General features: G+C 37.9%; 1 protein-coding gene across 2 annotated transcripts in view; it reads left to right on the top strand.

The window, feature by feature from the left end:
* The window catches only part of CPED1 (cadherin like and PC-esterase domain containing 1), a 137,726-nt gene that overhangs the window by 29,201 nt on the left and 96,073 nt on the right, over window positions 1–12,452 (top strand). For both annotated transcript variants that reach the window (XM_072344264.1, XM_072344272.1), the window contains exons 4-5: window positions 1,739–1,845; window positions 3,332–3,407. In XM_072344264.1, coding sequence (XP_072200365.1) covers window positions 1,739–1,845; window positions 3,332–3,407 — 183 coding nt within the window. The remainder of the gene's footprint in view (window positions 1–1,738; window positions 1,846–3,331; window positions 3,408–12,452) is intronic.

The raw sequence follows: 12,452 nt of genomic DNA, 5'->3' as shown, positions 1-12,452 counted from the left end.
CAAGGATGTGTAACAATAAACACAGGAAGGAAATGAACTACTTCTGAGAAATGGAGTTCCTTCCAGCACCCTTTCAATTCACACACAATTAGACATTGTATTTGTACATAATTATAATGATTTATTCAAAGGTATTTATTAGTCAAAGCACAATGTCTAGATTATCTGATAATTACACAGCTGATTAAGTCAATCAAACTGGTTGTTAATGTTCTCAGTCTTTTGCATTAAAGTATTAACTTGCATGGCTTTTCAGTGTTTTGTGATCTATGCCATTTTTATCAAACTTCAGTTTTTTGTATGTTTCTTTCAAGAAAGAGCATGTAGTGAATCTTCCATGACTAAATTTCATGTCTAAATAGTTTTTATACCATAGCATAGGATCCTATAAAGAGAATTTGAAGAATTCTTAACAGTAAAGGATACGATGTACCTAAAATTCACGTCTTTAACTTTGTAGCACCACTTATGGAGTTGCTTACAATGCAGTGGCTACTTCCATAATCCTGCACCCACTATGCACAATCAGTTCATCACTGTACTTAATGCAAATTGAATGTTAACTGTCCTTAGGTGAATTTTTCATCCAGTTTTGCATTTGTGACTGTGATTGGGATAGGAAGAAAAACACATTTTAAAAGGGAAATCAGCCAAAATAGATATCTCTGCAGGCTGTCAGTAGGACCAAATTAAGGAGTAATCTAAAATTACTAATCTTAAAATTAGGAAGGTATCATTCATGGATGTCTTAGAAATGAAATAAAATGTATACTGTCTTCCAGCACTGGAAATAGGAACCAATTAACTAATCATTGGAACGGCTGCCCTATGGGGAGCTTTGACCAAATATTTTACTCTACTGTAGGTGCTTTACAGCTTTTTTGGCTTCCCTTTCTGTTTGGAAGTTTTTATTTCTAATTGTCATCCTGTCACTGAAAGGATTTACCATTTACTTCATGTATTCATGGTATTCTCAAGAGACACAGTGATTCTGTCACTCTTCAAAAATGCCACCTTCTCTAACTAGTTCAGATTAGGAAGTGTTCTGCTGTGTACAGAAGAAAAATGTACCCACTTCAGGAAGCTGATCATGCTAATTTCAAGCTACACCAGCTTTTCTACACTGCACCATACCCTGATGTAAGGGCAGGCTCCAAGACCTATTTATTCCCAACCTGTAATTTCTGTAATTTTCCTCATGTGCACCAGATTCTTGACAATCTGTTATCTAATATTTAGGAAGCTGCCACACCAAAATTCCAACTGGGAATTCCTGTGATTTACAATAGCACAACTAGTAAAATTTACTGTAATTTTTTTTCTCCCAATAGTGAAAGACCACAGAAGATCATAACACACATTATGCATATGTGTTATAAATGTGTGAAGTGAGGAGTTCAGTAAAGAGATCAAAGCAACACCACGCTGTTGAACTTATTAACTTCTGAATGCTAAACAGATGATTTATGTCAGCTCAGGTCAGACACCAGGGGACTGGACATCAGTAGGCATCGTGAACTATCTCAGATATAACCAGAGGTGCTGGCTGTGAAATACCTAAGTATAGATTCATAGCTTGGTAGTTAAATGTCATTTTGTGCTCTGCCATATGTAGCTGTTCATGTACTCAGCACAACAATGATTTACTCTTCCTCAGGATTCTGCTTTAAGTACTTTAGTTCAAGTAGGAATTGCATGACGGCTTCTTTCTCAGTTTGGTTCTTTTCATTCCCAATAGGTAGCATAAGCCCTTGGGATCTTCTGATCTGCTTATCTTCCACAAAAGATGATGATACTAGCTGCATTCAGAGAGATGACTTGCATCAACTGGAGTTATTCCAGAAGGTATGAGATTCTGTTATACTCACAAAAAGAAATGTATCTGATATCCCTTTTACACTGCAGCAGAATGATTGAGGAGAATGAGGAGAAACAACTAGCAAATGTAGGCAATAGTTTAAAATAATAAAACAAGCAGCAGATAAAGCTGGACTAGTTTAGGCTTCACAGTTTGTATCACTCCTGAGTTTTATCTAATGCAGTTACTGCTTGTCAGCATAATTCAGGCACCTCTCCAAACTGTGACAGTGCATCTACAATGTGTGAGCTGAACCGGTGTCACCCTCCAGAGCCTTGATGGAAGTTCTTTGCTCTGACACAGCAGTCTGCTTACTCATAGTGCAAAGTGTCAGCAATGATAGGATTCATTTGCTTGTCTGTCTGCTTGCTTGCTTGTTTGTTTTAACTTGACAATATTGTGGGTACAATTTAGATTAGATAGGTAAATGCCTGGCCTACTGGTGAAATATGTAAGTGAGAAACTGAGGACATTGTTTGAAAAAAGGTGGACAAATTGCAGACACATTTTGTCTTATGATTCAGGTAAAACAGCACAGATAGATAGTAGTGGCGAGACAGACTGAACTGAGGAGACTGGGAGAAATAGAGCTACTTCTGAAAAGCATTTATTTCAGGTATTAAGTACATTCCAAGAACACTTCTGTGTGTCCACTGAAGACAGGATGCCCTGTCTCACTGTATCCAAAACATAGTTTTTATAGCAGGTCCAGTTAGCTTGAAATACAGATGCTATGATTTTATGATCTCAGATCATAAAACCTCTCAGGCTTCTCCAAAGTGCCTTTTACTCACTTACTGCATTACTTCTATACCTGATCCTTATGTAACAGTCCTCACAACACTCTGCAATGTCCAGAAGTTTTGCACATGGATAACTGAGGTATAAGGTGATCAAAGGAATTGTCTAAGTTCCATAAGGAAGTCTGCAGCACAGCGGGGACTTAAACCAGATGGTCTGTGTTTCTGGATAACATTAAATTTTGGACTAACACTGCGGACGTGTTCATATGACAGTGCAACACAGTTTCTTGTTGCAGAGTCTGGATGTGCCTTTGTTACGTTACCCCAGCACCCAAACATAGAAATTCTAGAGGCATAAAAGGTTTCTGTGCACTGAAAGGCATAGACTGATAACCAGCAAAACAAAGAGAAGTTGCACAAGCTAAAAAAGGGGGCAAGGAAGGAATGAAAGCTCAGCAACCAGGCAGAAGAGGCATAAGTCTGAAATGTTGTTTTATGGCCATGGAGGAAGAGCTCATGCTTTAATTTAATCTGTTATCCCATGTTGCAGAGATGGCAAAATTGTAACGGTAATGGGAGTTTCCTGATAAATTAAACACAAGGCCATTGGGGAATCAATCAAAAAGAAAAAAAGAAAAAAAAAAAAAAAAAAGAAAAAAAAAAAGAAAAAAAAAAAGAAAAAAAGCTGTTTTCTGAATGAAATAATTAAAGCTTCTCCTTTCATATACAGGTAAACCTACTTCCAGAAATTCAGTATTTCCTTTGCAGTAAAGAGGGATTGTGCCAGATAACAAAAGCCTTTTCAGGTAACTTAATTTCCTCTAATATGTGTATACGGTGAAGATCATTTAGTAGTTATCATAAGAAGTCTGTGAAATGAGACCATCATGCTTACAATTCCTTTCTATTTTTAGTCATCAATGCAGAGAAAAAAAACCAAAAAGTATAAAAAATGTAAGAATAAACTCAGTGAAAATGATTCAAGAATGGGAATCAGTTTCTGACAGCACTTAAATACAGGCTGTATTTGTGCAGTATCTTTTCAGGTGAAAACATTGCATTGTTTGGCCACTACATACTGAAGGAATAATTTGGCTATAACTAACTTATTTTTGGACTATTCTATGTTAATATGGTATATTGGTGTTTAGACTTCAAAGCCCTGGGTTCAATATGGTTTGTTTCTCCAGCTTTATAAAAGTGTTGTGGCATGGAGAAGGAGTAGGAGTTGGTGTTTGGTTGCAGTCCAGACATAGTTTACTGATAAAAAGCCTTTGTATATTAAGAGCATCCACCAGAAATGTGTGGAGGTTATGGGACGGTTGCCAGAGAATTCTAATTTACTATGGGTGAAATTCAGCTTCAAATAGAAGCTAACAAAACTGTTGTGCACCATATTAAGTCTATTTAAATTTTGGAGGAGCACATTCTGGTCTTAGTTAGGTCACTTAATATCCAGCATCAGTGCTATTTTGGATTTATGATCAATCTTCACTATATAACTTTATTTGAAAGATTTTTTTTTTTCAATTTTTATTATTATTATTATTTTTAAAATAACCAACACCACATTTATCCCATTAGTATTTATTCTTGTTTGTCTGAGAAATACATTAGATTTGCCTTGCCTTGCCTCGCCTTGCTTTGCATTTTTCTCTTTTTATATATATTCTATACTTAGTGCAAAGATTCACCACATGTCTTGAACCATTTAGAAATTAGGTGTCTTCTGCTCTATTATTCTGCTTTTCCCTTTAAGTCAGTGGAGAGAGGGGAGCACCTTCAAAGACTGCTACATTTTATCTTAAACTCTATCCTTGAAGTAGGTTGGTTGAATTACACCTTGGGGGCGCATATCACCAATTACCTTCTCACCACTGAGTGCAAATGGAGCCTAGACAAGCAGCCTGGATTAGATGCCTGAATTTTGGATGCTTGGCTGAAGTTAAGGTAGATAGTTCTTAATCTAACAACATCTATTTCCATTTTTTATTTATTTATTTATTTTTTTTTTTTACTGCTTTATTTAAAGATTGATCAATATTTAAAACCTATGTGAAGAGTTCTCCATGAAGAACTGTACACAGAGTATACCTTTAAATCAGACTTTTGCTAATTTCCTGATGTGGTGTATTGTCAAAGCTGATCATAAGGAACATACAGTATAATGAATATCCATCCAGGCCCCACAAGAATTCTTTATAGTGAAGTCGTATTACACTGAGCGGGTTTTAAGGATGTCTTCAGTGGTGCATACTGCCTTGGGTCTCTTGCATTGGAATGTGAATGAGAAAGTATATATATATATAAAATTAATATAGTGCCGGTTTTAGGCAAACCTGAGAAGTTTTCTAAAAAAATGAAAGGAAATCATTACTTATATTGTAACAGACTGCTTTTAAAAAACACTGGTAACTATCTGGGGAAAGGTCACTTGCAGAAGTTTTGTTATTTTGCTGCCACAAAACCACAAACAGAAGAAGCACTCACCACAGAGAGCTTTCCCTTTAAAATATGCACATTTTCACTGCTGCCCATCCACTGTGGTACAAGCCACTGTGTGTAAGTGGTATGTTAGACTGTTTGGTGTTCTCTCCTCTTTAGGAAAGGGCAATCTGTAAGCATTTTATTCCATATGTGTGCTGCTAGTTCTTTCCTGGCAAAGAGAAATCTAACCAATGCTGAAATGCCTTTGAAATGAAGGTAGATTTGGGTGCTCAGCAGCAGCTTCTGACAGTCCTTCTCACTCAGTAACAGGCTTATTCTGGTCATCTGCTGAAGTACTGCCAGCCTGAAAAAGGTTTGCTCCTCATCTCTTAGCTATTGGTTCTAAAAAAAGGTCTACCAAAATTAATTGCGCTGTTTTAAAGTAGAAAGAAAGTCATCTCTTAAATCTAGGTGTCTCCGCATCAGCATGTGGTCAAGGGGCTGAGGCAACAGTTTCACTGCAAGTATCAGGACACTTGAGATACCATGGTGAGGGGATCCAGGGCACCCAGTAGGGTGGGCAGACTTGGCACAGAACATGTGTCTTTATGGACCAGAAGCTGGAGGCTCAGGTGGGTATCCTATGGAATCCTAGATGGCAATAGGTGTCTGTGTTTGGACAACTAAATCTAACACTTGGTATCTAAGCTCCCCAAATTAACAATGTAAAGTTTAGAGTCAGCACTTTACAAGAGAATATTTAGTTCCAGCAAAATTTAGGGTTAGCTAAATAGCTTTGCGCTGACTGTATAATCTGCACTGATATCCATGCACAGAAATGGGAATAGAGACTCCGGCAGAGAAGGATTCATCTTTGAATAGAATAGACCTCAAGGTGCAAGTGTCTTAATTCAGATACAAATCCTGTTCGGTATAAATGTAGGTGTGATATGTAATTTACTATAACTTCCTACTCTAATTTCACCTACAGATGGTGAAATTAGAACCAGAAAGTTCAATCATTTGATTTCACTGTGGCAGTTAAGGGGTCAAAAAGGCAAAAATTAAAGTTAAATATCTGTGTAGAACCAGATACTACCTATTCCCTTCCATTTGAGTGGTATTCTTTTTGCTGGCATCCTCTACAACACTTTTCTTCCCAACAACAGCAAAGGTGCCAACTAATAAGATTTGTTTAATCCTCAGTTCTAAAATTATTTGGGGAAAGAAAAGTTTTTTTTCAATATTTCCTCCACATAAGGGTTTGTTTCCTTTCAAATCAGTCACTTATTTTCATTCTTGTGCGTTTGAGTCAACAGGACTTCTCTGCAATTCCTGTTGAAGAGGACCATTGGTTTGTTATTACTGTGTGTCCTTTAGTCAGCTCCACAAGGAGCCAAGCAGTTTCCTGTAAAAGTGAAAATACAAAGTTGTTGCTCTAAGAATTAAGTGATCTCATTAAAGACGCACTAAGTCATAGAAAAGAATGTGGGACAGAAAGGAAGAGAGAAAGGGATTATTGAATGTACTGTGAGTATGACAGCATTGATATTGATAAGCAGTGGGCACTAGAGTAAAGGTTATTCTAAATATTCTATCTGATGATATTTCTAGACTTTTTTTTTTTTTTTTTAATATATATATTGTGTAACTCTTAAACTGATAGGCTTTATGTTTAAGAGAGTCTGAACCTCCACATATTTCCATATATCAGCTTGGCTGCTGCAAAGGAAAAGAATTACAGAAAATATCAGGTCAGTACTCGTTGTTTCCTTCTTCACTTTAATGGAAAATCTTTTCATCAGTCTTTGTTCTAAGCATATAAGAAAAAAAAAATACGGACACAGGGAAGTCAGATCGAAGGAAGATTATTTTAGAGGAGATAATGGGATGTTTATAGTTAAATAAGATTGAAAAAGAGAAGAAGATGAAAGCAGTTCCTGAATGATGGACACATGGCATAGCACGTGTATATAGCACTGTATAAGAATGGTAATAGATCCTAAAATTCAACACAGAAGTGACTGATAAAGGCTTTCTGCTCAGACTGAGAAGATTGGTTTCACTATTGCTTATACAGTACATTCAGCTCAGTTTTTAGTCACATGCCCAATGTCTGCTTATTATACAGGGACCACGAGGAAGTTCTGGCATGGCTTTTGAATGACCAAGGAAATTTTCCTGGCATGTATTTATTAGGTCAGAAAAAGATGCATCTGTTTCAGAGATCCATGAGTAAAAACTTCCAGCAAATACCTCGAACCTATAGGATTTGAGGCTATTGAGGGATTTCAGTTGTTCAGACTCTATGCCTCACCTCAAGTGGGTTTTGAACTGGGATTGGATGCGTCCTGGAACTACTGAGAGATGGAAAGGACTGAGATCCATAGTGTGAACAGAAACCCAATGGCTCACTCTCAGTTTAGGGGATAGCTAAGATCTCCAGATGTAAGCACAGCAAATACTGTCTTTGATAGGTTTTGCCTACAAAGCAGTGGGAACATTTTCCTGTTTCCCTCCTTAGCCAGACTAGTCTCTCTTTCCACATAAGCATGTCTTGCTTCATCTCACCCAGGACCCAGCAAGTGCCATGCATAACTCTTTTCTTTACCCATCCAGACCACTGATTCTTTTTGAAGTAATACTTTTTCTGCATGCCTCCCTTCTGGGTTTCTTTTTATTAGTGTCACTAGTGCAGAGATTTTATGAGTGCCTATGAGCCTTGCATGCTCCTTGATCACCTTCAGGGCTGGCCAACATTTTTAATCACGCAGAAGGTTTGTGGATAGACACGACCCTAATGAAATTGGGTGGGAGGTAGAGCCAAGACAGTCCAGCTGTGTGACTGTGCTTTCACTATGTGACATATTTACTGCCTGATGCTCATTGAGGAGCCAGCCGCTTTCAGCTTCACTCCCCCCTGCCTGGCCAATCGGTCCTGCTTGTCCCTAGTGTCCCTGGGTAACTCTGGCTCTGAAGATGAGTGGAGAAAGCAACAGGAGAGGACAGCCTTAAAACACATCATAATCCTTTATTGCTGTCCTCATCATTAGCCAGCATCAAGCAACACACGTTTGCAAGACTGTTTACATGCTTTTATTTTCTACACTTTGTCTTGGATGGTGTTGCCATTTGATATAATTAATGAAATAGAAGGCAAGAACGTCTCTTCTCCTCCTCTGCCACTGTCCTGGGGCCCATGGAAGTTGGTAAAAAATGCCGTCCAGCTGCAGTGAGCCTTTGGTGCTCTGATTCCAGCTGCTGCAGCTGGCTGTCACCCCCTTGGGTGCTTGCCTTTGAGTCCAGAAAGCCCCACTTAGTCTTCAGTCATGTATCTTCTAATGTGTTACCAGAATCAGAGCCCTAATCACATACCAATCAGCCAGCACATTCACTGAGATACTTTTTACAGTTTTACAATTTATCTGTAAACTTACATTCTGGAATGAAGGGTACACATAGGAGAAACACTTTTGGAAAATATGGAAAAATCCTTATCTTTTAAATTTGAGGATGCGTTAGAAATGAAGAAGCAAAGATACTTTATGTATACTAAGCCAAAATAGAGAAGCAATGAACATAGTAAATGATTAATCTGAACTGAAGCTGTGTTTGCTGATGTTTTTAGAGGCAAAAATAAACAACATGTATTTTGCAATGTTGTGTTATCACTTGGTTTTCTTTATAACTGAAACTTCACAGGTGCTTTTAGCACAGATTTCAGCACATTTCAACCCACAGTGTACCTTTTCTTTCCACCAAGATCTGCTTTCTTGTACTCTTTATTTTTTTTTCCCTACAGTAAATGCATTTTAGATAGACACTGCTTACATTTCCAGAAGTTACTAATAATTTGAAGTTTCAAGGCCAGCAGGATAGTCGGCAGTGAGTGAGATGTTGAACCTGCAGAAATGTGTCCATCTCAAATGAAGCTTATAACACATCAAAGTCATCACAGGGGTGTTAAGTATCAAGCAAGAAATCACATTTCTGTGAAGACAATAAAGATTTTGCCAGCACTTCACTGGGGCCAGGACTTCTAGCTACCTTCAAGTGTTCAGCGCCTGCTTTGAGGCACTCCTTTCAAAGTGCACACGTTGTAAATCTCCAAGTGCTAAAGGCTCACTTTCTTTAACAACCTCAAGGCACAATGTCTAAGCCCTAGGAAAGTACTAATCTTTGTTTCAGAGTCTTTTCATCAGATAGGTCAAATGGATAACAGAAGGCAATTAAATGGAATAGATCTGCTTTTTGTAACAAGCCTGCAATGATGTCAAGTCATGTGAAAGCAGTAGTTCGAAAGTCATCAGTTCTCTGAAATCAGCACTGAAAAATGAAAAAAAACAAATGCACTTTTAATAGTCATTGCTTTCATGGTTACACGGATTAGAGCAGGTTGCTACACACAGCTGAGCAAAAAGAACTATACAGTGGGCTTTGATTAAAATGCCTTACCTGTGGATGTGCTCAGGAGTCTGCCTATGACTGAACGCTTTTTAAGCATCTCCTGATATGAAGCAGTCTTTGCAGCTGTTTAACACACCTTAGAAATCTACACAGCCTGGAAAAGAGCCCAGTAAATACCAGAAGGGGAACAGTTTGTAGCAATGCAGTTTGTCCACTCTTTGATCTCCAGCAGCCCACACCAGCCAGACAGATGAATGATCCCAGCACAGAAAGCAATATGAAGTCATTCTAACACACTGAGAAGTCATGTCGAAGAGCAAAGTTGAGAGGCAAGCATAAATGACCTGTTGTAGGTTTTTCCTGAGTACTGTGTCAAAAACTGCTGAGAACTGACAGGAGGTGACTGTCATTATTTCTTTTTTTCCTGTGTTAGAAAATTCAAGATCCTGTTAGAAACAGAATGCAACTATGAAAACTGAGGAAGGTGTTCAGAAGAATTCAGATGGAAAGTCTCCCATATACTTCCAGGATTAATGTCCTTTTGTGTTCTGAAGTGAGATATTTTCCTGCTTAAAAGAAAAGCAATTGGATGACGACTCTGGAAATATTAATGTGCTGAGCTTACAATGTCCTATATGAAATAAATGAATGATATGATGTTCTCAAAACAAAGCACAGCACTTTCTATGTGCTTCATCCCTTCTATAGCCTTGCGCTTCATTGCACAACCATGGGCTTTCAAGGTCACTCAATTGCTCTTGAAATGTTTCTGAAAGAACTGACAGTTGATGGGCACTTAAGAAACGAAATGACCTTTTTCTCACAGAGACAATGATTTTTGCTGTTTTGTGTTTTATTTTTTTTTTTTATTTTTTTATTTTTTTATTTTCAGTGTATAAAATATAGCCTCTTTTATCTCGGTCAAACTAAAAAAGTTAATAAACAAGACCATATCACAACCCTTGTAACATCAAAGGATTATATAAAAGAAAGGATAAAGAACATTGCACACTCTTGTTCATCCTGCTTCCTTTTTCTTTCAGTTAAGGGATGGTCACTTAGTTCAAGCAGAGAACATGTAGTTCAGCCAATGGGATCTTCTGCTGTTGAATCCATTATGTTTGTAGATCACCACATGTCCAGACTGACCTACGCATTCCATCTGCTGTCTGTGCAAGTGGCCACAGCCACGTAAACACTGACCAGGTTGAGTGCCAGGAAGTCTTAATTTGTCCAAAAGTACTTTTAGTATTTGGTAAACCTTTTGCTCCGCCACATGCTGTAACTCTTAAATCAGTTATTCTTTATTGCACATGGGCTATATCTCATGTTTCACTCCAGAAATCTGAGCCAAAGACAAGTGAATAACTTGGGAGCCGGAAATGGGGGAGAGGGAGTAAGAAATCTTAGCTGTGTAAATTGTTTGAAAGGTCTCATTAGATACCAACATAGTTGCTGTCACTGTCATCTGATCTGTTTTCTGTGGTACTTTGAGAGATTGCAGGTGACAGAACAAAATCTACCACCAGTTCATGTAACAAAAGGGCACTTAGTTTTTTTGATCTAGAGGTGTTGACTTGCTTTGGTGGTTCTTATACCTCTTGTTCACATATGCTGCCCAGCTGTTCGCCAACTCAGAACTACATTTTACCCATTGCTGTGGTTAGAGGGCTAATGTGTGAATTCAGCTAAGAATTTGTAGAGCCTCCCTTACCCTCTGAAATGGACAGAGAACACCCCGGGCAGACCGAGAAGAGACTTTTAAGGTTGAGATTTGTTAAGTGGTGCTGTTTGGCAGTGTCTTCAGTGGGACATTTCAGAGATACCAGGATAAAAGCCTTCTTCAAGCCAGAATTTCAATGATTTTATTTATTTATTTATTTATTTTCCAAAGTGAAAGTGGGTGTCTGGTTTTAAGTCCTTTGCTTTATAGTAGATCAGCAGCAGCAAAACGTACTTCTGGCAAAGCCAACAGCTTCTCTTACAAAAAACAGTAGATTGCATAGCCCTTCAGGTACTGCTACTTGAAAAGGAAAAATGTTCTTTTCTAGTCTACATCTTTTTTTCTTCTTCTTTTGATCTTAAAAGCCTGTGCTTTTAGGAAAGGAAAATCTAATCTGAAAAAGGAAAAGTAATCTGGACAGGAGACTACAGTGTTGGGACTCAAGTAATTTGTAACTTGGTTTCCCAAGCTGGCTGATACACAGAAACTGCTGAACCTCTCTCATTTCTACTATAAAATGTTATTTAAATTGTTGGTTATTTACAGTCTTTGAAAGGACTGGTTAATTAACAACAGCTTGTAGAGTGATTTCAAGATGGAAAAACGTGTCAATTACCAGAAACGGTAAAGGCATTGCAAGCTGATTTTCATTGATGATAATGTTGATTAACAAATTCACAACTCCAACACTATTAATGCTTCTTAGCAGTAACAAGAGTAATAATACTTGCAGTAAGAACTGATGCATCTGAGTGTTCACTGCTACTAATGACTCTTTATTATTAGGATAATTATATTCATTGGTTACAAGTAGATATACTAAATTAAGGAGCTGTCACTCCCTCATTAGCTCTGCCTGGTGGTGTACTATCAATCATCTTCATCCCAAGAAGCAAGTGTCTCATGAGATTCTCATTTCATTTTCTTCTTCTTCCAGCCCCTTTGTGATGAGCTTCCTCCCTCCTAGGGTGGGTGCTAACAGAAACCCAGTAGATATGCTTAAGGTATCATTTGAACAGGATGGTCTGCAGAATGTGGAACAGTTTAGAACCAGTGCCCTGTTTTTAGATCTCAGTAATATGACCTATGTCCTGAATTTTCTTAACCTTCTCTTCTTTGAGAAATGGCTGGTTTCCATTGTTTTGTCTTATGTCAAGGCATTTTACAGTGACTTATGGCAAAACTAAGGAGCTTCTCCCAGGTGGTTATGATAATTTTAGGACACTTGTTTTCATCTGTCTTTATCCATTTTCATTATGAACTGCTACAATAAAAGCTTCACTGGGTAGTAAAA

Source organism: Excalfactoria chinensis, chromosome 1 (genome assembly GCF_039878825.1).
Source record: "Excalfactoria chinensis isolate bCotChi1 chromosome 1, bCotChi1.hap2, whole genome shotgun sequence".
NCBI lineage: Eukaryota > Metazoa > Chordata > Aves > Galliformes > Phasianidae > Excalfactoria > Excalfactoria chinensis.
Note: the sequence above shows the minus strand (reverse complement) of the source record. Positions and strands in the feature narration are given on the sequence as shown.